Source organism: Anabas testudineus, chromosome 2 (assembly GCF_900324465.2).
Source record: "Anabas testudineus chromosome 2, fAnaTes1.2, whole genome shotgun sequence".
Taxonomy (NCBI): Eukaryota; Metazoa; Chordata; class Actinopteri; order Anabantiformes; family Anabantidae; genus Anabas; species Anabas testudineus.
In genome coordinates, this window is record NC_046611.1 from 25,803,262 (window position 1) to 25,829,672 (window position 26,411).

The 26,411-nt window shown below is 40.8% G+C and overlaps 2 protein-coding genes across 4 annotated transcripts in view; one reads left to right on the forward strand and one right to left on the reverse strand.

Annotated features, from left to right (window-relative positions):
- Positions 1–114: 114 nt before the first annotated feature.
- Positions 115–9,259, reverse strand: pcyt1ba (phosphate cytidylyltransferase 1, choline, beta a). 3 transcript variants are annotated; one of them, XM_026361457.1, is made up of 8 exons: positions 9,189–9,259; positions 4,806–4,905; positions 3,951–4,067; positions 3,692–3,843; positions 2,520–2,598; positions 2,280–2,422; positions 1,619–1,807; positions 115–1,410 (listed from the first exon to the last, which is right to left on the reverse strand). In XM_026361457.1, exons 3-8 carry the CDS (start codon positions 3,994–3,996, stop codon positions 1,171–1,173), a joined length of 849 nt encoding a protein of 282 aa, XP_026217242.1. In that variant the 5' UTR covers positions 3,997–4,067; positions 4,806–4,905; positions 9,189–9,259; the 3' UTR covers positions 115–1,170. The 3 variants fall into 3 exon arrangements, with proteins under 3 accessions (XP_026217242.1, XP_026217243.1, XP_026217241.1); XM_026361458.1 differs by lacking the exon at positions 9,189–9,259 and adding an exon at positions 8,149–8,366; XM_026361456.1 differs by lacking the exon at positions 9,189–9,259 and adding an exon at positions 7,126–7,260.
- Positions 9,260–9,370: 111 nt separating this feature from the next.
- pola1 (polymerase (DNA directed), alpha 1) overlaps positions 9,371–26,411 on the forward strand; it is a 47,751-nt gene continuing 30,710 nt past the window's right edge. Inside the window, 27 exon segments of the mRNA XM_026364107.1 lie at positions 9,371–9,506; positions 10,078–10,205; positions 10,692–10,788; positions 10,871–10,945; positions 11,051–11,166; positions 11,419–11,481; positions 11,755–11,856; positions 11,973–12,126; positions 12,244–12,406; positions 12,652–12,824; positions 12,948–13,060; positions 13,250–13,363; positions 13,461–13,535; positions 13,634–13,772; positions 13,920–14,074; positions 14,211–14,295; positions 14,486–14,547; positions 14,830–14,919; positions 15,003–15,119; positions 15,224–15,376; positions 15,378–15,400; positions 15,580–15,709; positions 16,209–16,328; positions 16,427–16,514; positions 16,619–16,746; positions 16,877–17,026; positions 17,337–17,459. Of these exon segments, the coding sequence (XP_026219892.1) occupies positions 9,458–9,506; positions 10,078–10,205; positions 10,692–10,788; positions 10,871–10,945; positions 11,051–11,166; positions 11,419–11,481; positions 11,755–11,856; positions 11,973–12,126; positions 12,244–12,406; positions 12,652–12,824; positions 12,948–13,060; positions 13,250–13,363; positions 13,461–13,535; positions 13,634–13,772; positions 13,920–14,074; positions 14,211–14,295; positions 14,486–14,547; positions 14,830–14,919; positions 15,003–15,119; positions 15,224–15,376; positions 15,378–15,400; positions 15,580–15,709; positions 16,209–16,328; positions 16,427–16,514; positions 16,619–16,746; positions 16,877–17,026; positions 17,337–17,459 (2,985 nt within the window). The 5' untranslated portion in view covers positions 9,371–9,457.

Sequence of the window (26,411 nt, forward strand, 5' to 3'; positions counted from 1 at the left end):
AGACCTGACACCTCGCCTGGAGGATCCAGCTGTCATATGTATGTATATATATATATATATATATATATATATGTGTATATATATATATATTTCAAGTATCATCAGTGTCCTGGAGAAAGGCTTTATCAGCAGGGTTACCAAGTTTCACTAACAGTTGACATCATATCCAAAAGAGTAAAATGTCTGATATAACATGAAAAACGCATTTTAAGGTGAAAATCCATGTGTTTTTACTAAACATGGCTGTTTGATGGATTTGAATTTGAAGGATTTGTGTTTGGCATGTGACTACAAATTCGAGTCATCACATTTACTCTCTCCCAGATTTCTCTTATATTCTAGAAAAGCGTCAGGTGTCCGGGTTATTTTAGAGGCGTTTTACAGATTAGGTGCAGGCAAAAGTTTGGATGTTTATGTGTTTCTTTTACCATTTGTAACTTGGAACAACTTTATTAAGATAAGTGAAGATTTTAAAAAATGTTCAGTCTCCATACTCAATATTTTATTTTTTATTGCCAATCATTTATGCTAAAATGGTGCAAACTATAAGCGACTATGTGTTTGTGAGCCAAGAGGTTGTGCAAAGCTTCACCTCCACTATTCTAGGAGTGCAGTGTCTCTCGTTTGATACCTAACTCTCACTTCAACAAGTGCACAATAAATTAATCCAGGTCCTGTCAGTTCACACAACCAGTTGAACTATTGTGCCTATTCACCCCTAATGATCACAAGTCACAGATAGTATTGACATCGTAAAAAGAAAATGCTAAACTAAACAGAACAGGACAAAAAACAATGAGGTGATATTATGAGCACGCTCTGTCAGTGCCGGACACTTCAAATTAAATCTTCTTGAATGATGCTGGAGAGGAATCTGGACTGTCTTACAGTATGTAACACTGTGTACATGAATCCACATCCCTTTTAATCTGTCTGCTTTGTTGCCCAGACAACAGAGACAGATGGCTTACAACTACATTCCCCATGATCACACTTTGCAGCATCAACATCCTTAAGGGTAACAGTTTCAGTATCCAGTCGGTGTTTGTAGGAGGAGTATATCCATGTGCATGTGTGTGTGAGCAGTCCCCAGGCAATGTACTGTGAGGGAAGTGTGTGTGTGAGTGTGTGTGTGTGTGTGTGTGTGTGTGAGTGTGTTCAACAGTCTGTTTACTTCTCATCCTCATCGCCTTCACTCATGCTGCTTATAGAGGCAGTTGCACCTTTCGGGGAGCTTGGAGGCGAGATCGGGGGCCGTGCATTGTGCCAGCGGGCGAGGGGAGAGGGGGGAGAGGGGGGTGAGGGAGAGCGCAGAGGCGACAGTTCGCGGGGAGGGCTGTTGCAAGGTGACTCTCTAGGAGACAGAGCGTAGGACAGCATGCGACCACTGCGCTCCTGAAACACCTGTTTCTGTACAGAAATAAAGGTTGGGGGGCGGAGGGTGTTGGATATGAAAAGACATTAGAAATTAGATTTTTAATGGCATCATATCATCAATCAGCATATAAAGCTGGAGTCTTTTAAGCTACCTTTAAATATCAGTTCTCGTTTACAGTTTAAGTAGACACTGTTAATGACGATGGCTGTTTTTACTTTATGACAGCATAGAGTTTCTTACCCAAGTCCCGTCTGGTCCAAAAAGTTCCAAAAAGTTGCCGATAAATTCCCTGGATTTCTCTTCCCACTTTTGAATAAGGTCGTGACTCTTCTCCTCCACACGGTAAACAAAATGCTTGCTCTTCTCCTCAACGTTGCGAACCTTCTCCTTCATACGATCCACTTGGTTTTGCAGCCGGTACTTTTTCTCCTGAGGACTCAAAAATTGAGGAAAAGCCAATAAAGACAACCATTAAAGAACAACAATCTCTACAGTTGCACCACGACTCCTGCAATTCATGCATTGCATGATGGATTATATCTAAATAAATGTGGTCCTGCAGGTCTGGGGACCTTTTTACATGTCACATCACTTTTGTAAAACTCTGGTATCAAGAAAAATATGTGCACATAATCTTAATGGAGTAAAATAACATTTCTTTAGATTTCTTATGTATTTGGCATTGTGTAGTTGCAAACTGCATTCAGAGCTGTCTGTAATCTCATTTCTATCCTCTCTGGTGTTTCTTGACACTTAGCTTTACGTGATTTTAAAACAAACCAGGTTGCATATAGACAATCATAGAGTATTATGTAATCTATAGCTAGATTAATGTAATAAAACCTTATTAAGATAATGTTAACGCAGTAGCTATGGTTACATGTGTTGAACGTGCTCTTACATTAATGTAGCTGACATTAAGCTCCTTGGCTGTGTAGCCACGTTGGAGGTTGCGTCGAGCGTAGACGTCGTAGTCTCTGACAATTCTGGTGATTATGTCAGATGTGGAGATTCCCTCTGTCCGTTGTGTGGGCACGAACATCCCTGATGTACACACACAAATCCACACAGAGTGTGAAATCTGCTTGTGAAATCCAAAAGGTTCTTATGGACAAATCTTCCGGCGGCATTACATACTGACCTGCCTCCTTGATGTGTTTATAAACGTCCTCACTTCCTGCTGAGGAGTATGGGATATCATCGTGAGCCACAAAATCGATCTGAGGAAAAATCAAAGAACACGTTCTGTATGGCAGAAAACACTGCACTGGCACAAAGATGTGAGGTAAAAAAGTTAGATATGATAAAATATCGATAACGAAGCATAAACACGTCACATAGACCTGGGACCGTATCCACAGAGAGGAGCACAGAATCTCTTTAGACCTTTTTCATAGGGACTGTTTTTCTGAATTCACTCACCGCATGGTGATGTGTGATTAAAAGAAATTAGACTAGAGTTAGAGTTAGAGAGATTGGTCACATTGAATTAGATTAAAAATGAACAATCCATTTAAACTAATTACATTTAGTTTCAAGAAGGAGTCATTCATTTAATAACCATTTTAATTCAGAAAATGTTAAAAAAAAATATTTATTTATTTTATTTATATAGAGTTACATTTAAAATGGTTGTAAATTAAATGTTCAATTGATTTAAGTTTAATTAAGTCAGAAAGTAAGAAGTAAAATAAGAAACCATATGAATATGCTTATTAATTAAAACAGATCCTCTAAATTGTGCCACAACTGACTGAACAAACCTTCATCCTTAGGTTCATCCTTAGTTTATTCTATATTTAGCACATATTCCTCTGATAATCAACATGAGACTATCTGGCCATGTCTATTTAATATGCACTTAATGTACCGTCAAACAGCTGTGAACCCATTTTGGTTTTTGACTAGATCAGAACCACAAACTACATTTTTCCAGTGTCTGAGAATTGGAGCGTAACCTCTGGTGTTACTAGAGTCTGTTTGCTGGTGAGCTGACTCCATTCTGCCGTCAAAATATGCTTTTAGAAGTACATTATTGGTGCAATTAGCTAAAACCTTGGCACAGTGAGATACATTACCTGCAGCATTTAGCTGAGTGTGAGCAGATGTTTGTGACAGATTCTTCTTGACAGATTTAGGTCAGATTTAGATTTAATAATGAAATGCTTTATAAACATTACTGGACTGGAAATATAAACTAAAGACTTTCATGTAACTCGCACTGTTATGAGTTACTTTAAGTGTTAGGTTATTTATGAATAAGGCCCCTGGATGTTTCACGTTTACCTCCCGAAAGTGTAAAGACCTACGTACCTTGTGCTTCTCTAGGAACTCAGGCGTCAGAGTCCAGGGTGCGTCTCTTAAAACCTCATCAACATAGCGGCAGTGCCTCAGCGCTTCATAACGTTCAACCTCCGTCATGACTGTGAATCCCTTGTACTTATGGGTCAGCTCGTCACTGCACACTGTTCCATGCACAAAAAACACATTGAAAACAGAGTCAGAGAAGTTCTTCTGGGTTATTTTGAACAGGCATTTGACTCTGCAGGTGTTCTCGGTGGGTTTGTCTTACCTCCTACTATGAGGTAAGTGTTGGGGAAGAGGTTCTTTGCCTGCATGAGAGCACGAGCGTGTCCAGAGTGGAACAGGTCAAAGATACCATCTGCATACACTCTGACTGGACGGTCCACTGAAAACATGCAGAAATACAGTCACACGTGAGCAAAACCTGTGGCTTTACTGTATACTACTCTTTTTACAGCTGTAAACTAATGTGGGTGTGTGTTAGTGAAGTTCCCCTAATATCACAAGCATGGCTGGACCACTCTGATAGATAGTACTGATATTAATAATACATTCATAATAGTAGTAATGGGTTTGGAGTACACAACTATACTACAACACTATCAAGGTTTGGCTACATAATAATACTTAGTTGTGGGTCACTTGTGTGGTGTGTAACAATAATGCCACTACAATCCACCCCACTGCCATGTTGAAATTAAAAATAGATAGATAAAAAAAGAGGATTCTCATAAATAAATTAAACAGAAAACACAAATAAAACTAGGTAGTAGGTATCTGTGTGCAGAAAATTGTAGGAATAAAATACACTATAGCAATGTAAATAACTTCCAAAAATAGCAATAATAATGATAATAGTTTACCTCTTTAGTCATAATTTTGTATTATGCTGGTTCTGTTGCAGTGGCAGTTGCAGTAGTAACAGCAATGCAATACTAGGAATAGCAGAAGTAGTACTACTTCTCACTACTTACATGTACTGTAAGTAGTGAGACTGGCACTAGCAATAGTACAATCTAGTAGTACAAGAAGTAGCCTTAATACTACCACAAACAGTAATAATAATAAATAATTAAATGGAAAAGCTGGAAGAGAAGAAAATAGAGAAACCAAGCAGGAAGACCTGGGGTGCCTCTGCGAGCCTGAGCAATGGTGAGTTTCTCATGAGGGGCGCGACAATCACAGCTGGCCTCTCTGGCAAAGATGGCAGGCTCTGTCAGAGTCTGTGACAAAGAGAAAGAGAGAAGGACTGAGGTATAGAGAAAATAAGGCACATGTAGTTTATTCTGGAAGAGGACTGAATGATAGAGAGGGACAGCATGGAAGGAAGTCACCCACTCCACAGTAGGTCTCCCTGCCCAGGTTTACGTTACAGCTGTAGTAACCTCTATTAAGTTATCGACCACAGCTGGTGTCTGCTTCGTATTAGGATGGTGGATTGAGAGAGACAGAGCTGCACTCAGTGTTATTGATCGCAGACGTGTACAGCACTTCTCTGTATGTAATCAATGGGAGTATGTGCGCTCATGTCTGTGTATGCATCAAAATGTATTCTCCAAAATTTGGAGAACTGTGTGAGGCGAGTTAACCAGGAAATAAAAAACACACCTCTTTCAAATTTTCAGACAATCAAAATGTAATTTAAGCTGATAAAGAAAGACTAAAAGATAATAGGATGCGGAAAGGCAGAGCAAGAAGTGAGACCTGATTAAGTGACATCAAGGTTAAAGCGTTGTAGCCCGACTTAAAAATGTGTCTGTGTGTGCCATCTGTTGACTGCAGGGAATACACGCTGAATCTCATTCACACTAATAAAAGAGAATCTGAGTCAGAGCAGAGCAGAAAGCTGTGGGAGTGTGAGAGGAGGATGAAATAATGGAAACAGATCTCTGAGGACCAGACGAGAAACTGACGTCAACGTGTCCTCTAGGAACGGCAACCAAGCCTGGCATGACAACATCCTCCATGAACATGGACGGGGACAGAGTGAGGAACATGACTATCAGCGGTTTTGAAGAAATGCAGGTTTGGAGAGGGAGACTGAAATAAACTCCAACCCATAGCTGAAAGGAAGCGACTGAACTAAATCAGTGCATCAGACGTTTATATGACCTAACACCAAGTGGTTTGTAGTAATGCAGATAGGTTGGGTTTTATTTACGCAGGTTTTTACATATCTAAGATTTACTATGTCTCTCAGCCCGAATGCAATTCCTTAGAAGCATTGAAGAAAAAAATATATTTAAAGATATGGTAAAACATTTGTGGGCTTTTACAACAACAACAACAATCTATTTAAACATGTTCACAATCTAACTAAAAAAAATATTTCCAAAATGTGACCTATGAAATGAATACATATTGACCATCATTTCACAAAATAAAGCTTTAATCACCAGTAGCTCTGTTCACACAAAGTGTTTCCAAGAATGAGGATGAAGAAGATGAATTTCCAATTCATTTTCATGTCATTATATGAATCACTGAAGAGATGTGGGCAGATATTTAGATATCTGGAAACAGGCTATTTACAGTAGCGTGGACAAGTGTATTTTTATAACCATGTGTGCAACTCTAAGTCTAAGACCAGGATTCATAAAATCAGGCAACACAAAAGCAGGTTGAGATTTACAGCTAGGTGAGGAATAGAAATAAATCATTTTCAACACTGCCTTAGATGGAAGATCAGTTAGTGTCTATTTCCCCTTTACTTAAACATTATTCAATAATTTGTTAGCTGACATTTCAGCTTCTCAGAAACGCTCCTGTCAGCAGTCAAAACAGTAACAATGTGCTGATCACCCATGATTCCTTGGGCACAGCGAGAGGCAGCTTCCAAACAGACACAGCACAGAGCAGGTGGTAACGCTTCAACTAACTGACCAGCAGCAGACGGGACTATTAGGACCGGTGCTGTGAGCATGCTCAGTAGAGGACACCCTGGCACAAGCAAAGAACATCTGGCATAAGAAGGATTAAAGCTGTGGAAAAAAAAAAGGATAAACACAGGACCACAGGGGCATGAGAAACCAACAGCAACAAAGATGAGACCCCCCTCACAAGATGAGTGAGGACAGAATAGGCGGCGATGGAGAGTTTGGAGGAGGAAAACAAGGATGCCAGGAGGAAGAACTGCACCAAAGAAGAATAAAGCAGAGTATCCAAGCGCAGGAGGCTCACGGTCCTCGCTGCTGCAATGTCCTCTCACCAGGACATTTACACTACGCTGTCCTCTGTGTAAACCTCCAGCTTCTTTCTTTGGCAGCGCACAGACACACACAGACCAACACTGTCCACTCAGCATTCTGAGCATCTCCCACAGCTACATGTTATAGGGGATCGCCTTCATCACGGGGGAGGAGGCAGGACCCTTTGTCTTCCTCTGACTCCCTCTGTCACACACGCCAGACATCTGTAAACAGCAAAGCACACAGATTCCCTACCGTCCGAGGATGGGGGCAGGTATGTTCAAGCTCCTCCATTATTCCCAAAGACTCATGGGATGCGGCTGTGGTCCCTCAGTTATGTGACTCAGCATCAGTTAGATGATGCCAGGCTCCTAAGTGCTCGCTCTTTCTCTTTTCCTCTGTTCCCCCGCCCACTCCCTGTTCTGTCTCCCTGTCCTCCCCTCTCTTCCTCCTCTCTGATCCCCCTGCTGCAGAGAAAGGAAGGCAATGAAGAGGTCTCACTCTGAACTATTTCTTGGTAATTGAGTACTGATTCAACCTAATAAAAAATAGTGTTTAGATCCTTCCGCAAGGGTGTATATAGCCTCGTGTGGCTGGCAGTGGAAGCAAAGAGAGCCATCAAGTTGAATTGATGTAGATAAATACAGTATGTATAACTTTACATTCAGTAAAGACAAAATACAGGCTTCAAATTAACCATCTGAGAAACAACAAAGCATTATGGTTTGTTTATATGTCCATGATTTGCTTGTCACGCTTTTGGAGAGATGTGAGTGAGTCATTGTGTCAATAGACGATCTGTGCACGTCCACCGACTCTCTGCTGAGCTCTCGCCATGGCGACGGAAAAGAGGAGAGAGGTCCGAGAAGCAGCCAATCAGAGAAGAGCTACGGCCGCTCAGCAGTACAGACGCTGAGGATTGGTGGAGTGGTCCATAGCACCATCAGTGAAAGATGGCTCATGGTACAGAGTAGATGTAGCTGTCTTCTCACTACACATGGATTCAGTGCAACAAGAGAGCTACCAGATTATTAACATATATCAATAAAGTAGCATATGTTCAGTACAACCATACATTATCTACACATATGAGCAGGTCTGTGGACAATTCTGGCAGGAAGAGACAAGACAACCGCGCCTTGCAGAGCTTCACTTCAAACTTCAGTGGTACATTTTCAAATGCACTTCACTAAAAAAGGATTTCTTCTATCGAGCTGAACAAGTCGTCGTAGTTTTGAAACTTGCGATTAAATACTTTTTGATGGGATGCTTGCTTACCTTCACAAGTCCTTTTCCACAGCAAAGAGGCGCAGCAACTGTGCAACATGACCGCGCTTTGCGTCGCTGTCTCACCATAGTGTCCACAAATAAAGCAGGAAAGTACGCACAGTATGAAGGTGAGTCGGTTTCTCACTTGCTTTCTAGGCTGCTGACTCCAGGAGTGGAGCTCCTGTCTCTGCTCCAGCACAGCGGGCAAGTGAAACGGGGACGAGGACCGCCCGTCTCTCCACTAGGTTCAAAAGACAGATGCTGATGAGCGGCGACAGCTGTGGGCCACAGCAGGCCACACATCTAACGTGACGCCTCCAACGTGGGGGGGTCGTATTCATGCAACTGGTGGCTACACTCATCATAAAAGGTGAATAATAATAATAATAATAATAATAATAATAATAATTATTATTATTATTATATAAAGTTACAGACCTGCATCACATTAAGTGTCTCTACTGTACACAAACAGCCTCGGTTTGATATCATTTTGTTTGTAGTCTATCCTACCTGATATGATCAAAACTGTGGCCCAAACCCCCACTACACACTCCAGGCCTACTCTATGAATGATCACAGTGATTTATAGTATAAAATGCCAAAATAGGCTGTGAGCATGAAGGACAAAACATCCTTTGTGCTCTGATTGTTGGATGTACACTGTAGTGTCTCTGTGGCCCCCAAATCTGGGACAGGATCTATTGTGTCCTCCATAGTCCCGCTGGTCGCTATGGAAACGGGCTTCATATGGAGTCACACATTGAAACTGTAATCCTATCGTTTGAGGATCACTGTAGTGTCACTGTGATCCCCAGGAAAAAAAAACAAACACAATACACTCGCTATTCAGAAGCTCAGACTATATTTGACTTGTTTAAACGAGGGTCAGCTAAATAACAGGGGCACCTCTAAGAATGATGGTTCATAATGATCAACAGCACCAGAGAAACTACAACCTCCAAAATCACCATGAAGTTCAATCAGAGTTTCTGAACGTTAACGATTGTGCACTGATATGAAATACTGAGTAATCTACTGTTTCCTACCTGTCAGATACATGTACCGATTTATAAGCTAATAAAGTTACACAGCACTTCCCTGCTGATCCCATGTAAACAACTCTACATGGTCCAGCAGCGCCACCTTGTGGACAGAGTGGACACAGCGCCGCATTCTATTGGCTGATAGCGCCGTGATGTCACTTCCTGCATATGACTTTTCCCGGGAAGGAGAATTGGCGCGGATTGTCGAGCAGTGTTGACCCTCCGCCTTGAGCAGCTGTCAATAAACACACGTTAGAGTTAAAGTTAGAAATATGGCTCCGGTGTCAAACCCAGAGAAAGACATGGACGGTCCGGACGGCGGTGGGTTTTTCTTTTGTGTTGCTTTTTCGCTGAATTAAGCGGAGGTGTACTAGGAAAGAGTATATGTTAGCTAACATATCTCGATGGGGATTAGCTAACATGTTAGCTAGCTTTCATTGTCATGGTTCAGCTGGGAACAGGCTTAGGCTCATATAACTGCATGTGTTCAAGTTCGTCGACTAGCTAACAGATTATTAAGGCTGTTTGAGTTCAGTGTTAAAGCTCAAGAGAGGTGAACATACAACATAAAGACAGTAACATTGGCTGTATCCAGTGCGCCGCCTTCGTTGTTTGTCATCTTCTGATATAGATTAGAAATTAGCACATCACTGTGGGCCCTGTGATAGACTCTTCACTAAAATCATAACAGTGGAAAAAAAAAACACGAAATCACAAAATGTCTGAAATTAGCAAGAGCAGAGTTTCCTTAATGTTAAAAAATAAAGAGTGAGATCAAACCGAAGAAAAGGCAGTGCACCTGCGCTGGTCAAAGGATTTATTCAAATATAACTATCTACATCACGTTCAGACCTGCCACTGGTTCGTCATGTCGATGTGTTCCTCTTCTCAGATGATGGAGGGGACGCCTGTGGTCTGGCGAAGTCTCGCTCCAGACGGGAGAAGAGGGAGAAGGTGGGGAGAAAGTCTGCGCTGGAGCAGCTTAAGAAAGCAAAGAAGGGGGAGAAGATCAAATATGAGGTACTAAAGTTCATACATCACTGTTGAACATGCTTGTACACTTGATGTATTTAATGTAAACAGTGTTTGACACATACTATAGTTTGTTATTTAGGTTACTGTGTGATGCACAAGCAAAGGACCCAGCCTACATGTACTGAAGTTTGTAATAATTATTCATGTAGAAGAACCTATTTAGGACATTTTAATAAATAGTGTTATCCTTAACTCATCACATATGAGCACGTAGTCTTCTCTTAAAACCTTTTCGAACAAGACCTTATATTCTAGATCTTTTTCACCACATAATATGTTTGTGGTTCAGGTTTATACCAGTCAACAACAGATCACCGATCAAATCATCTTGAAAAATATATTTCTCTTGAGCAACAAGTTTCTTCCAAAGCCAAATTTTCTTACATGTGGTAAGAAGACGGTTCCCCTCAGGAGAGCATGCCTATACTCCTGTATTTAAGGCAATTGTCAGCCATTGTTCTTGTTTTCCAGGTGGAAGAGTTTACCAGTGTGTATGAGGAGGTGGATGAGGAGCAGTACTCGAAGATGGTAAGAGAGAGGCAAGAAGATGACTGGATTATTGATGATGGTAAGTTACCTTTTCCCGTATCCACTGCAGGATTGTGTGTGACAGGCATGTCTAGATGTGATGATATCTTCTTTTCTATTAGATGGAACAGGTTATGTGGAGGATGGAAGAGAAATCTTCGATGATGATTTGGATGATGATGTAGTAGAAAACAAAGGTAAACTTCGTGGCACTTTTATATTAGAAAATATTTATTATTTTCGGTGTGAGAGTGGGACAATGGACAGTTCAAGTGTGTGATTGCATTTGTTTGTGTTTACAGGAAAAGCGAGCGCAAAGGGAACAGACTCGAAGAAAACCGCAAAGAAGTCTGTCGTAGCCAAGCCCAACACAATCAAGAGCCTCTTCATGAACAGTAATGTCAAGAGGCCTGCTGAGGTGTGTGTTTGCTGGCAGCATCTGCTTCTTTGTGTGTTTGCAGCTGCTACAGATATTTCATTCCTCTGCATGTCTGCATGCTTATATTCTGAACAGCTTTTGTAGTTTCTCTGTATGTTTTATACTTCATGTACTTTCTGACATTTCATTAAGTAGAAAACTATGGACTTCTAAATTTGATATTAAAGAAGGTAGTGGAACCTTTTTTCATGTTTTGCTCATGCATAAGAAGTATAATGTTGTTTCTTGCAGAAAGATGTAGACCTGTCCAAAGATGACTTATTAGGAGATATCTTGCAGGACCTGCACTCTGAGGTTTGTACCGTCTAGTCTGTGCAGAACGTTCACATAATTAAACATGTTTAATGTCAAGTAATGTTTTTGACATGTAAGTATTGTGCAATTAAACATGGTTCATGCACACGGACATTTGCATTTTTTAAGGAATTTAACTGATTTAGTGTTTAAAGAGGGGGAAAGATACACATGTGGAAGTGTTTACAGACAAAATGTTACAGTCACAGTGACACTTGCCTTTCCTTTCTTTATATTTGCTTTTAACAACTGTCTGCTTTTTTGTCTTACTAGAAACCCATTACTCTGACGCCTCCACCAGTGGTTACTCTAAAGAAAAAGAAATCTCTTGGATCACCCATGAATCCCTTTTCCATCAAACCTCAGATTCCAAAGGTATGTTTTTTTGACTCATCACAAATTTCCAGGAGACAGAGACAAGAGACAGATCTGTAAGTGAACTGGCATTTTCAATAAGCTGATTGTGAAATATGTTACTTCTGTAATACCAGGAGTCACCCTCAACAATGGGGTTAAAGGCCAAAGTTATCAAACCGCCGCCTTCTGGCACCACCCCCAGGCCATCAGCCCGTCCTCCTCCCTCCGCATCAGCTGCTTGTGTGGAGAAGCAAAAGGTTAAAGTGGAGGAGCCAGATGAAGAGGATGGTATGGAGGACAGACACTTCTGAAAATGTGCTTGCTTTCTCTGCTTTACGTTGGTCTCTTTGAGGAAAAAAAAAAAAAAACAATACCCACTTGCATTTTATGGCAATGTTTTCTCAGCAAATGATTCTCTGGTGTGTGATGGGGTGGACTTTGATGAGCCGATGGAGGTTGGACATGAGGAGGACATGTCTGCAGTCACAGAAGATGCTGAGCCTGAACCTAAAGTAGCTGCAGCTGTTAAAGTGGAGCCCAAAGCAGAGCCTCAGGATCCTGTCCTCTTGTGAGTTCATCTGCTTTGCCATTATTCTCTCAGGATACTTTTTTTCATATACAAATTTTATTTATTTATTGAAGGCTGAAATAAGAATTTCCTGTTTCAGTGTATAAATGAGACAAGTACAAGAGCAGCATAGTTTTCAATATGTCTAATGAGTGTTTAATGTGTGTTAAGCAGTGTGTACTAACGGTTAAAGGCTTAGAGATGAGCTTGGGTTTTACCGTCTTTGTTACTATGCTGCTTTCTAGGTCGAGCACAACTGGAAGCTCATGGGGACAAGAAGACGAGAGCGGAGTCAGCGAGGCTCCAGCAGAGATACAGGTTGACTCCAGCCAACTCCCTCTGGTGGAGAGGGCAGATGGGGAGCAGGTGTTTAGATTCTATTGGTTGGATGCCTTTGAAGATCATTACAGCCAACCAGGTGGGACATATTTTCACGTTGCGATTAAAATATAGGTTACCCTTGATGTAATATTACAACCCAAAGACCCTGTTCAAGTACAAGCTTCATATTTTGTAAGGTTTTACTTAAACTGTGCCCTAGGTGTGGTGTACCTGTTTGGAAAAGTGTGGATTGAGTCTGCAAAGTCTCATGTCAGCTGCTGCGTTACCATCAAGAACATTGAGAGGACCATGTACTTTTTGCCTCGTGAATACGTAAGTCTCCTGTGCTGTGACCTGACTCCCAATATAAGTCTGAAAGGACAGTTTGGATATGACATGTTAAATATTAAACAGTATAAATCATTTTAATGTTTGCTCTTCTTACTGTGTGGAGTCATGTGTTGGTATCCGTCTGATGTCATTGTTTGTCTTTTAAGTGTCTATTTATGTTTCAATCAACAGAAAGTCAACCCCAAGACTGGGGCGGTGACTGACACGCCTGTAGGAATGATGGACGTCTACCAGGAGTTCAATGAGCTCTCTGACAAATTCAAGATCATGAAGTTCAAGTCCAAGGTCAGTGCCAGCCTTAGACAGGCATTTTCTAAAAGGTAAGAAGTCTGGACATGTTTTTTACTTGTGTTTGTTTCTCTGTCTGTATTTCTCTGTGCAGAAAGTGGAGAAGAACTACGCTTTTGAAATTCCTGATGTTCCCAGTCAATGCGAGTATCTGGAAGTCAGATATTCTGTGAGTAGACACAGATATGCACGTCCCCAGGTTGTCTTGACCTATACCTGCTTTTGTGGAAAACGTAATCATCAGTTTGGTAATTATTGTTTTTACAGGCAGAGTTCCCTGCCCTGCCTTCTGATCTTAAGGGGGGGACCTTCTCTCACGTTTTTGGAACCAACACTTCTAGTCTGGAGCATTTTCTTCTCAGCAGGAAGATCAAAGGGCCGTGCTGGTTGGACATCCAGACACCACGTAAGTCATAATGAGATAAATTCCATAAGAATAAAATAATAAGGAATCTCTCGTTGGAGATATCAGAGCGGGTATATGGAAACAGTTCTTCACCTTAAAAACCACCAGATAAATTCTGTCCTAAGGTCACAACTTTGTTTTTGTTAGAGCTGATGAGCCAGCCGGTCAGCTGGTGTAAGGTGGAAGCTCTGGCCCTGAGGAGTGACCTGGTCTCTGTAGTAAAAGATCTGCTACCTCCACCTGTCACTGTTATGTCCATCAGCCTCAAGACTATCCAGAACCCCAAAACACACCACAACGAGGTCAGAACACTATCAGTTTTCAAATACACCGTTTAGCAAGACTAGATTTGAACAGTGAGAAATTGAAGATGCATTATTTTTTTTTAACTGAATTGAAATCTTAAATTACCCGATGATTATATCTGTTCCTCTGCAGATTGTGTCCTTGGCTGCACTTGTCCACTACAAGTTCCATATGGATAAAGCTCCACCTCAACCTCCATACCAGACTCACTTCTGTGGTGAGTTCATTATTTGTTTAGCTTTTTTGCATAGTATTGTACACAAATGTACACCAATATAATCACTCAACACGCAATTATGTGATATACCTCAGTTTCACATTTTGTGGAACGTTTTAAATACTGGTCAGAATTTGTGAAGGGTTAAATTAATAGTAATAGTAGCGATGTTCTTGTTTATCTTCCCCAGTGGTTAGTAAACCAGCAGACTGTATCTTCCCCTACGACTTTAAAGAGGCAGTGAGGAAGAAGGTAAGTGGCTACTTGTAGTAAAGCTCACATTGTTTGTGCTAGTCTTTTGCACAAAACAGGAAAATGGCCTTGTGTATTGTAACTAATTAACTGAAAACTGGAGGGAGGCTGTTAAGATACCTTCTTCAAGCATGCTATTGCGCAATCATTGAGGCTGTGCTACACATCTATCAAATGAGATTCTGCCAGTATTTTTGTTTGTTTACTGCAGAGAGAATGTTTTAACACCTTTCCATGGTTTATGTGTCTAAAACTTTAACACAACTTCCTTTGTCTTTTTAGAATGGCAAAGTGGAGATTGCTGCCACAGAACGGACTCTGCTCGGTTTCTTCTTGGCCAAGATGCACAAGATTGACCCTGATGTGTTAGTGGTGAGTGGTAGATGTTGGGACTTATCTGATTTTCATCAGATTACAAAAAAAGAACTCTAACCTTATATCTTTATTTCCTACAGGGTCACGACATCTTTGGCTTTGACCTGGAAGTGCTTCTACAGCGGATTAATGTGTGCAAGGTTCCACACTGGTCTAAGATTGGGCGACTCAGGAGGGCCAACATGCCCAAATTAGGGGTAAAGAAAACAAAAATAATTGGGAATAGGTTGGGTTGTTCTGTTTCTGTATCCTCACTAAATATTTCACATGTTTTATGCATTTGTTTTTTGTATACTTGCAGGGTCGTAGTGCATTTGCAGAGAAGAGTGCTACCTGTGGCCGCCTGGTGTGTGATGTGGAGATCTCAGCCAAAGAGCTGATTCGCTGTAAAAGTTACCATCTGACTGAACTAGCTGCACAGGTGCTGAAGACAGAGAGAATCACTGTTCCCCCAGGAAGACATCAAAAATCTCTATAGGTGAATGAATTTTAAGGGTCATTTCACCCCCAGAACCATAACTTGCACAACATGCATCTGGCAACAGATCCTGTCAATTAGTGACATCATAACTTGGCAATGTGAAGTAAATTGAACTGAATAGTAGTGACTCCTTAGATTTGTTGTAATTATTTAAAAAAAGTGCCCTTTCTTTCCAGTGACTCTCCTCACCTGCTCTACCTGTTGGAGTTGACATGGACAGATGCTAAGCTGATCCTCCAGATCATGTGTGAACTCAACGTGCTGCCACTGGCCCTGCAGATCACCAACATCGCCGGAAACGTCATGGTAATACTCAACAGCACTGTTTGTTCTGTATTAAACATTAAGCAGCCATATGCCACTACAAGAAAATGTGTCCTTGCTGCTGAAATGATTTCTAAATAAAACCACAGACATTTCAAACACACATGATGAAAGCACACAGGAATGGAAAATAATTGAGGTTTTTAAATTCCTCTAAACATCTCTGTCTCACTTTAGAACATTGAAAGTACATATACTGAAAATTGAAGTGAAAAACAAAACAGTTTGCACACAAAAGAGAAAATACTTCTTTTGTGAATCAAGAGAAAAGACTCAAAGCTTTAATTCATAAAACTCTATATTGAGGCTTAGAGCCAGTATGAAGTACAAAATACAAAGCAGTGAGGTAAGATGACATTTCAGACCTGGACTTAAAGGTACCATCACCTCTGAGCTTTGTGTCGTCTTAAGTCGTCTTACACAGCCTCTACTTTCTGACCTTGTTTCATACATTTTGTTTTGTTTTGCTTCTCTTTGTCAGTCTCGTACTCTGATGGGTGGTCGGTCTGAGAGAAATGAGTTCCTGTTGCTTCATGCCTTCCATGACAAAAACTACATTGTCCCTGACAAACCGTCCTTCAAAAAGGCCCAGCTGGAGATGGTGAAGACACATACAAACGCACACAGCTTTTTTTTTTTTAATATGCTGTCATGCAACAACTGTTCCCTGCTCTTTTTCTCTTTGTTCCTGTGTCACAGGTTGAAGGAGAAGATTTGGACGCCGGAAAAGGCAAACGGAAGAAGAAGGCAGCCTATGCTGGAGGTCTGGTGCTGGATCCTAAAGTTGGTGCGTGTTTCATTTTTAGTTTGAATTCTTCTCTCTATATCTTTGTGTGTTTTTTCTTGCGAGTATGGCTGTGTACATGCTTCCATTTTGGCATATTTCCCTAGGTTTCTACGATAAGTTCATCCTGCTGCTTGACTTCAACAGCCTGTATCCTTCAATCATCCAGGAGTTCAACATCTGCTTCACCACTGTGCAGAGGGAAGCTTACAACACACAGAAGAAGAAGAATGAGGTGTGTTTGTTGTTTGTTCAAGTGATGATATAAAAATTGATCCTGTTGCCCAGAAACAAAGACGGGAAGTTTCTCAAGATCAAGGTGCCCAGCTTAATTTTCTTTTCCCCAATTATTTCCATGGTAACAGGAGGATGAGGCAGAGGAGATTCCCGAGATTCCAGATTCCAACCTGGAAATGGGAATCCTACCAAAGGAAATCAGGAAACTGGTTGAGAGGCGTAGACAGGTCAAACAGCTGATGAAACAACAAGATATCAACCCCGATCTCTACCTGCAGGTACACATACACACACCTGCACATGCACTGAAACACATAGTCTGTTCATGAATTTCATTTGGTACAATGTGAATGCAAACTTTGGTGCAAAAAAACCAAACATGATTCATTGTAGGAGTTTGCATCCAGATGCCAAGCCACATATTTATTTAAAACAAGAATGTTTTTATCACAGTTACATTATATTTAAATAACCTGTATGATGTGGCCAACACTAAAACAACTTCACATCCTCCTGCCCAACATTTTGCATCAGAACACAAATTTCCTACTCTTCTTATTGGTCTTATTTGAGTTTCTTTGCCCTCAGTACGACATCCGTCAGAAGGCTCTGAAGCTGACTGCTAATAGTATGTACGGCTGCCTGGGATTCAGCTACAGTCGCTTCTATGCCAAGCCACTTGCTGCGCTGGTCACACACCAGGGTAGAGAGGTAAGTCAATCACTCACACATGCAGTAAATATACATTTGTGAGCTGCAGCTGTTTTGGACATTTAGTTTTGTTATCAGGAGTTGGGAGATTGCTAATCTGTAAATCAGCCATTGTGATGTCTTCCAGCAGCTAAAACTAGCTTCTGGCATCGGTGTGAGCAGCAAGTTCAGGCTCTTTGACTCTGGCTTCTGTGATTGGTTAGAAAGGGTAGAAGCTTGCACAAAAACCTCATAAGAAAATATTTCTGAACCTTTGCTGTGATGCTCAGTAATTATGGGTGAAAACACCTTGGACAGTTTTGTTTTAGAGCATATTTCAGCTCAACATATTAGAAAAAGGTTACATACTGCAGCTTTAAGCACACTCCAACTGACTGAAATCTGAGGAGGTGCTTGTGTGATTGAGATTCTGGCCTGAGTGTCAACATGACACCACAGTAGAAGTTAAACTACTTCAGCTTTCATCCACAAGAAGGCGCTGCTACATCAATTTCCACATCAAGCACCTCTCCCTTCTCTCCTTTTTTGCCCAACTTTGTCCTCATCTCCTGTTCCTTTCATTATTTTTCTCATGTCTCACATTTGTCATCCTTTGTCTCTACAAAATTAATATTTTCCCTCACACACAGAGCCCTGTCCTGTTTAAAATATGATTATTCCTTCAAGTTAATTTTGTTAAATTGTTGAATAACATACCTCTTGTAGTGTCAGTGATATCAATAGTCCTGGGTAAGTATTGTATAACAAAATGCCACAGACACACACAAAACTCACACTCTGTTCACGTTAAGTCTGATTATGTAATGACTTCTTGCAACACACACAAATGGAACCTCATAGGCGTGCACTCTCAATAAATTGGAGCAAAGTGGTATGTGTACTGCATGACATAAATGGCTAAATCTGGTATTGTAACTGAACACCCCGCACACTGCCCCTCTCACCATGTCAGCGCTAGTACTCATGTTCATTTAATGAGCTCTAACAGTACACATCCTCAGCAGAGGCGTCAGGCTTTGCCTCAGGGGAGTCCTTCATTAAGATCCCCTTACACACTCATTGTGTCCCGTAATAGAGGGCAGGGCAGTAACTCAGTGTGTGTGTTTGTTATTTTGTCAGTCCGTTTGTGCCTCCAGTCACGCTCGTTGTTCAGCTGACAGAGCTACATTGTAAAATGTGTGTATTTGATTCGCTAGAACAGGTGGGAGTTGCTCTCCCTCCAGACTTGTATCTTTGTCAACAGCCAGAAGTGGATGGGTTAATTACATTTTTCTTTTTTATTCTTTATTTAATCCAGGAAGCATCACCAGTCACTAACAAGAAGTAGGCTACGTTGCCTTTGTCACTCCCCACTGGAGCCTGCTCTATAAATAAAAGGGCACCAAATGAAATCAAGTACCTATACAGTAGTTGATATTCTAAAATGTTGTCATTACCAACAGGTCCCATGAAAAGACCAGAACCTTGTTGGTCTCAATACTCAGCCCAGCCTGTGTTGTTCTTCTTTAAAAGTCAGAAAAGAGACTCACAAATATTTTTAAACACTTTAAAAAGTGATGATGACCTGCTTTTCCAACATTTTCTCACACTTCTTCAGTTACCCGGTGTGCCAAAGGGACAATAAACAAATTGGATTGTGTTTTCTTAGGACTTTACTACATTAGTACATTGCTTATGGTGGCGAGTGATGTGACAGATCGGAGAGACGTGCATTAAAAGGTCATCAGTCAGATTGGTACATAGCACGGCCTGTAACCCGCTGATGTAGCAGGAGATTCCACTTTGCTCGATCTTGGTGTTTTGTTTACTTTGTATCTATGAGCCTAGACCCACAGCTATTTTTACACAGCTGGTGCTTTTGGCTGGAGAACGACATCAACACAACCTGGAAGTCCCATTGTGAATAACACACTGTCAGGATAATGTAGTACTTTCCAAAATCACAAAATGTGTTGACTTATTAAATGTAAGGAGCCTTCAAGTTAAACAACCGTAGGCTAAGTAGTTCTTGGTAGTTTCCATCCGCAGAGAACCAGGAATGCCAGTGGGCATTAATAGCTGGGTTTCTGGTGTATTTGTGGGTATTGGCATTTGTACCTCTGTTCCCATTTTAATCGTCTCATTTGCACCCTACGGTACTTTCATATCATGATTTAGGAGGCTTTTTATTTTTGTAATTGTAACACATACACCGAGCACTTCTCTGCCCGCAGTGTAAATCCAACCTCCCACCCCTTGGCGCATTCTCCTTCATCTGTTTGGACGGGTGTCCGGGTGAATGTGCATGTGTTCTGTATTTATTGATTGGCTTAGCTCTCATCTTTCTCTCACTCTTGCTTTAATTGAGGCCTAACCCCTCCCGTGGCAGGCTGTGTCGGACCAGGGACCACAGTGGTTTCTCACCCTAGGAAGGGTTCAGATGAAAAGGCTTAGTGGGGGATGACAGACCCTTGGCAGATTTGCCAAGTCAAGAGGGGAAATCCCCCACTCAGCTCTCCTCCTTATGCTTCCGTGTCTTTCTTGAGTATGTCTTCTAACTATTGGAGTCTGCATTTACGTGTTGATGCGCGTGTGTGTGTCTACTAATGCTCATCCATGTGCGAGCACAAGTGCTACTGGCCGAACTCTGGCCTTTGTCGGGCGACCATTTGTTGTGGCCCTCCTCTGTTCTGGTATGTGTGGGTATTAAGGAGGGGGGGGTGATGGGTATTAAGAGGAAGGTGAAGGTTTTGGATTACACAGCCGAGGGTCTACTACGGATTGATGTCCCCCTCAACCCCTCGGTGTTATTTTGGGTTCTTTTGTATGTTCGCCAGAGAACAGTTGTGTGCAGAGAAACAGATATATGAAACACACACACACAGTTTACACGCATGTGGTTATAATAGGCTGATAAATAAATTTGTCACGCCAGGAAGGCTTTTATTATCCACTGACCACTTGCTGGTGGATCCTTGACTTCATCTGACAGTTTCATTTAAACAACTGAGAGAATTAAACTATCAGTTTGTCAGGAGAATCATTTTCTGCAAATGGGCTGGTAGATAAGGGATCACTCTGGAAACACTCTGCAGTATTTGGCTGCTAGTTGATGTTAATTTCTCATGCTGGTGTTAATGTTGCTAGCCCTAGTAAATGGAGATGTGTTTGGTAACAGTCAAGGGCACCACAAAAGCAGCTTTTCTGAAGTGGGGTTCATTTTTCTTTTTTGTGTTTGTTTTTAAATTGTAAAAAACAATTTAGGGCACAAAATGATCAGAAGACGGTTTTGAAAGCTTCAGTTTTTGATGTGCTTTGTTTTAAAAAGCATGCAAATGTTCTCTTGTCTCTCATCACAGACTGCATGTGTTTGTTAGTGTCTGTTTCCTCTTAAACGAGTGATGTTAACAACAGTGGCCAGTGGAAGCCACTGATTGTTGTGGAACGCAGATTAGTTCGACCTTTGACCCTTTTGCCAGCAAATCTGACAACCATTAGCAGGTGTGTGTGTTTCAGGATGGAGGATGACTCCTGAAAGCCATTTAGCTGTAATTGAGTCTATGTCCTTGTGTTTAAAAACAGCCTGACAGGAGCTTGTAGTTGACATTATTGGATGGCATGCAGAGTGAAGGATGGAAGCAGGCTTGAATAACAGATCTAAGGGTGTGGAGAAGTCAAAGTTTAGCATAGGTTAAACCTCTTTATGTACCTGTGTGTGTGGCTGTAATGAATCATGTTCCTTTCTTATTATATTATATTATATTAAATCAAGATTCATGCATCATTTTTCCTAAAAATGCATGAACCTTAAGCACCTAAAGCACCTTATCATAGTGCGTATGTGTGTGCTTTTGTGTCTGTGTCTGTCAGACTAAGTCCATTTCTTTCATTCGAGGTCTCTATTGCTGCTCGCTCCGAATTACAGGGGTCATTTTTACTTTTCCCTGAATTAGATGTAAGAATTCATAAGCCTGCCCACACTCTGTGTGTGTGTGTGTGTGTGTGTGTGTGTGTGTGTGTGTGTGTGTGTGTGTGTGTGTGTGTGTGTGTGTGTGTGTGTGTGTGTGTGTGTGTGTGTGCACATGCATGCTTGTGTCTGGGGAAATGAGGGCTGCATGTTTCCATGGTCCTGTAGTCCTCTTAAAGAGCTGGCTTTACTCCTGATAGGAGTGGACTTAACAAATAGTCACATGGGAGTTGTGCTGCTATTTTGGCTGCATTAGCTTGTCTAAGAGGGCTGACAGTGGACAGGACACAGTTTTAGAATCTAAACTGCAACTTTAGTAACACCTACTAATGAGGCCAAGTGAGATCGGGCTAATGGCAGGGATTATAATTGATAATGGATTGATCTGACATCTGCTGTCTTTATCAGGGTCACTGATGTAGTTGTAAATGAGAGGATGATTAGTAAATGGTTTAACTGACTTGGCAAGTAGGTGGTATACTATAAAAACCATCAAATATATTAATATAAAGCGTGAATTAACTTGATCTTTTAATTTTCTTGAAACATGCATCAGCTAAATTACACATGTAGCTTTAGATGGCTAGTTGATTGTTTTTATTTTATTTTTTTTAAGTGATAGTTTCCTGTTCTTTGCACAAATTCAAGAAATGTGTTTTAATCCTCACCAGAAGCACCAATATCAACAAACACAATATTTCTAACCCAACACCTATTAAACATACGGAGTGATGGTGGAGAAATAAGTGAACCTGTGTTATAATAGGAGGTTGAACTACCCATTTTAAAATGTTGTCAATCAAATAAGTAATGTGTGCCTAGACAGGGGAGAGCCCTCAATGCAATGGCTGTGTTTACATGCACTCAAGTGACCAGGTTACAGTCAGCTTTCTCGAATAAGCTGATTCTTCCATAATCCGCTTTTTACAAGAGTGCATGTGAAAGACAAATGTCGCAGACACTCGCAACTCTACTACTATCAGCAGTAACCAGGTTTCTTTAGTGCATGTAAACCTGTTTCCTGATTACCTGAGAAACCAGGTTTCTCTGAGTAAACTGGTTACTTAAGTGCATCTAAACACAGTCAATGTAATGAGCACTCTTCACTGCCAAGGCATATGTTTTGCTTGATAACTTCTAAAAACTTTATTAGTGACAACTTCAACTGTACCAGAATGAATGTAGTGACACGAGGAAGTGTCTTTTACAGTTACTAAAATACCATATTTGTAATTGACTAGAGAGCATGAGGATTGTATTGATGCCAGGTGTCAGTCGGTTGTATTAAATCAGACGCAGCTTTACAACAGATTGACCCATCTAGCAGCAGACATTAAACGCAGCTATGGCCTCTGCCAGGACAGGTGTGTGTGTCTTTGTGCTCTTACATTCTTGCATGCAAGTGAAATCGTTTCGGTTAAAGAAGCATTTCCATTCTCTGTGGGTACGTATGGAGATGTGTGCACACCAGACAAACGAAGGGACTGTGAATGTTTTAAACATCGCCATGTGTTAGTGAAATAGGTGGTCTCAATGCCTGTGTGCATGAATTCCTGTGCGCCTTGTGTACGTGTTGTGCGTCCGACGCCCCCCGGCTCCGACAGCAGTGTGTTCCTCCACAGGTGCTATTTCAGTCAGCCGACTGTCATCCCAAAATGCTTTTCAGCTGAGTGCTTTTCAAAACAATCGTCACTGATGCCCCAGGCTCTTTTTACAAGGCCCCTCTGCTGCACAGAGGTTTAACATGCCGCCTCTGATCTGCTGATCAGCAGAGGGGGTCTATGGTATGTGGTGGGGATGAGGAAAGGGGCTTGAACGGCCTTTTGTCTGCTTATCAATCTGTCTGTCTTATTTTTATTGGTCCCCTTGAATCTATAAACCATTTACTACTCAACCAAGCAGGTGACTTAAGACCAATATCCTTATTTAAAATGACAGCCTGGCAAAAGACAAACAATATTTTGAGGTGGTGGGATTGGTGGGAAGTGAAAAATAAAAATAGTAATGACAATAAGACAGACAAATCTGTATTAGATATGGCCAAATTTTGAACAACAGCTCGGGATAAAACCAGATATTGTGGGTGAACCACTCATTAGGTATCATAACATGGTGCAGAAGCATACAACTAATGGGTCCAGCTCTTGTGTAGACAAATGTATGAGACATTGTTGAAAGCACCAAATTAAAAAGGGGTGCAAGCTGTGAAAAGTCGGAGACAGCGGGAAAGGGCAGATTTTGCAGTGAGATTTTAGGTCTGTGTATTAATGTAGGAATTTCAAAAGACAAAAATTAACAAACCTCACATTCATTGCTCTGCTTCCAGCTTATTTGTTCAAAAAATCAGCTCTAGTCAACTGGACAAGATTTGTTATTTATTGTGAACCTGTGCTCCTTTAGTTGTCTCCTTCGGTCACTTTGTGGCAGCTTAGAGTGTTACAGACTACGGTAGCACCACTTAACCAAACTACATCTCTTAGCAACTTTGGCAGGGGCAAGTGCCCTGAAGTTAGAGTGTTGGGTACATTATGTTTTAAAAATGGGGAGTACAAAGGAAAATGTCACCTGTAAACTGTGCAAGTCAGTGTTGAAATACTTTAAGAACACAAGGACCCACCACAGCACTTGCATGTGCTGTTGGTGGGTCTGAAAAAGCTGCAGCTACAAACTAAAGCTTCTTGAAGGTGTCGTCTGCTGCAAGTTGCAAGTTTATCTTAAAATGCACTTCAGCACTTTTCAGTTTAGTGGAACGCCAATTTTGACATTTCTTACTGTCACCATTTGGAAGGCACAGTGTACAGATGGCACCAAAGAATGCTTTGTTCCTAGGGAAGCAAACTCGGGTGTGTTTTACTGTTTTGCTTGGTACATTTGAGTTTGTGTGACACAAACCTTGGTGCAGACTAAACAACAGGATGATGAATTTATCATGAATATAAAAGCTACTAAACTAATGTCGAATCCAGTTTGTGATTGTAATTATCAATTATTTAAATTAAATGTGCATGGTCAGATTATGTGAATCCTTGCTTAGGATTTGTTTGTAGAGTCTCAATGTGAACATAGCTAAAAGGCAACAATGTTGTTCGAACTGCAGGAGTGAAAACTTCCTAATTGTTTGCAATTGTGTTGATGCTATTTGTTGTAACACATTAGTTAGCAGATCTATACTAAAACAAATAAAACTTAATGGTACGCTGATTTTGTGAGTTGAGCTATATGTGTTTGGGAAACTAGTGCTTGGTCCAGATATCTGCCTATTGTCCTTTCTCACCTTAATCCTGTTAAAGCACATTGGATCTATTGTTCTGGTTTATATTGTAAAGGTTTAAAGATATGTGAGCTGGAATAGTAAATGACAGAGTGGATGCATGCACACAGTAGAAGACGTTTTCTATATGTGTATGTACTATATGTAAGACAATACATGCTTTTTTTATTTATATATATATATATATATATATATATATATATATATATATATATATATATATATATATATTTCACCTTTGATTTCTTTGCTTTTACATATACTGTGGCATAAAAACGAAAGATGAATTATAATATAATTATAATTTATGAATGTTTAAAAAACAAACAAAAAAATCCACACACAAATCATCAGTCCCCAACCTTCACTCTGCAGAAGCACTTCTCAGCGAGCTGCTCAGTTACTGTCCAGTCTAATTACAGCACACTGTGTTAAGACGACAGAGCTGAGAGTGAGAAAGGCAGGATTATAAGAAAATTAAGAGTTCTTGTTTTTTATGGTGAGAGCAAGAGAGGTTGGAATTAATGAGTGATTGAAACTGATTTTATGAATTTATAGAGTAGAAAATAGAGTAACTAAGGGATTGACTTTGACTTTTTGAAATTTGGTTAATTATTGTTTGAACTTATTTAGGTTTTCATGTCAGCACATAGTGAGAAATGCCTTTCATGAGTTCCCAGAATTCACTGATCTTATTTTCTCAAAACTTAAATGTTTGCTTTCAGTTTTTGCTAAGAAAGAATCAGTTAATCAGATTGATATTCTGTCAGTCAACTCATTTATTAACTAATATTGCAGCGCTGCAATTTTGCTGATATATTGAGGAGAGTGACAGCATTTCGGGGCAGCATTAAGTAATATGAGTGATAAGGTTGACAGAGGGTCAAGCTTTTTCAGTTGTTTGCCCCAGTATGAGCGGCATGCGTGGTGGTGACGAGTGTAGTCATCAGAGGGAAGACATACACACACACGCTCTGTGTTTGCATTGGTGTATATAGTACGTCTGTGTTGGTATGTGTTTCAAGAATGACACCGACACACACAGGCTGTCAGATGCACAAATTCCAGTGTCATGGTCAAACGACTTGTCTTTCACACGGTCCATTCCTTAAAGCAGTCGCTCCTGCTGGAACTGACAGCCTATGGAAAACTTGTCTAAATGAGTCCACACATCAATTACATCAACACATTCTCACCTCGCTTGCTGCCCAAGACCACCCCCCACCCCCTCTCCGCCTCACTTTGCTCTGTCTGTCCCTTTCCCACAGCTCTCTATTCATCACACATTTCATACAGCTTTTTCTTTCCAACTATTCTCTGATCATTCCAGCCTCTGCCGCTATCTCTAATAACAAACACATGTCTTTTGCTTTTTTATGATGATGAAAAGTGAAGAAGAGTCCACAGCGAGTAATAAAGGTTATATTAGATTATAGATTTGTTGATGATAGGAAACACCATGATAAGACATGATAGAAATGTAATAACATCGTAGGGGGAGTGTGTGTGTATGCATGTGTAATTTAAACATGGCAACGGGCTGTGATGGTAGGTGTGTGTTGTTTCAGGTCTGGTTTCACGTCTGGTTTGAGTAACAGATCTGTGAATCCATAGACTTATCAATCACTAAAACACAGTGCAGTGATTGATTTACTGCAAAGCAGCATTTAACACTGGACCTTGCATTGTTTTCATTGTGGGGTAAAAATACCGTATTTATGTAACAAGGTCATCT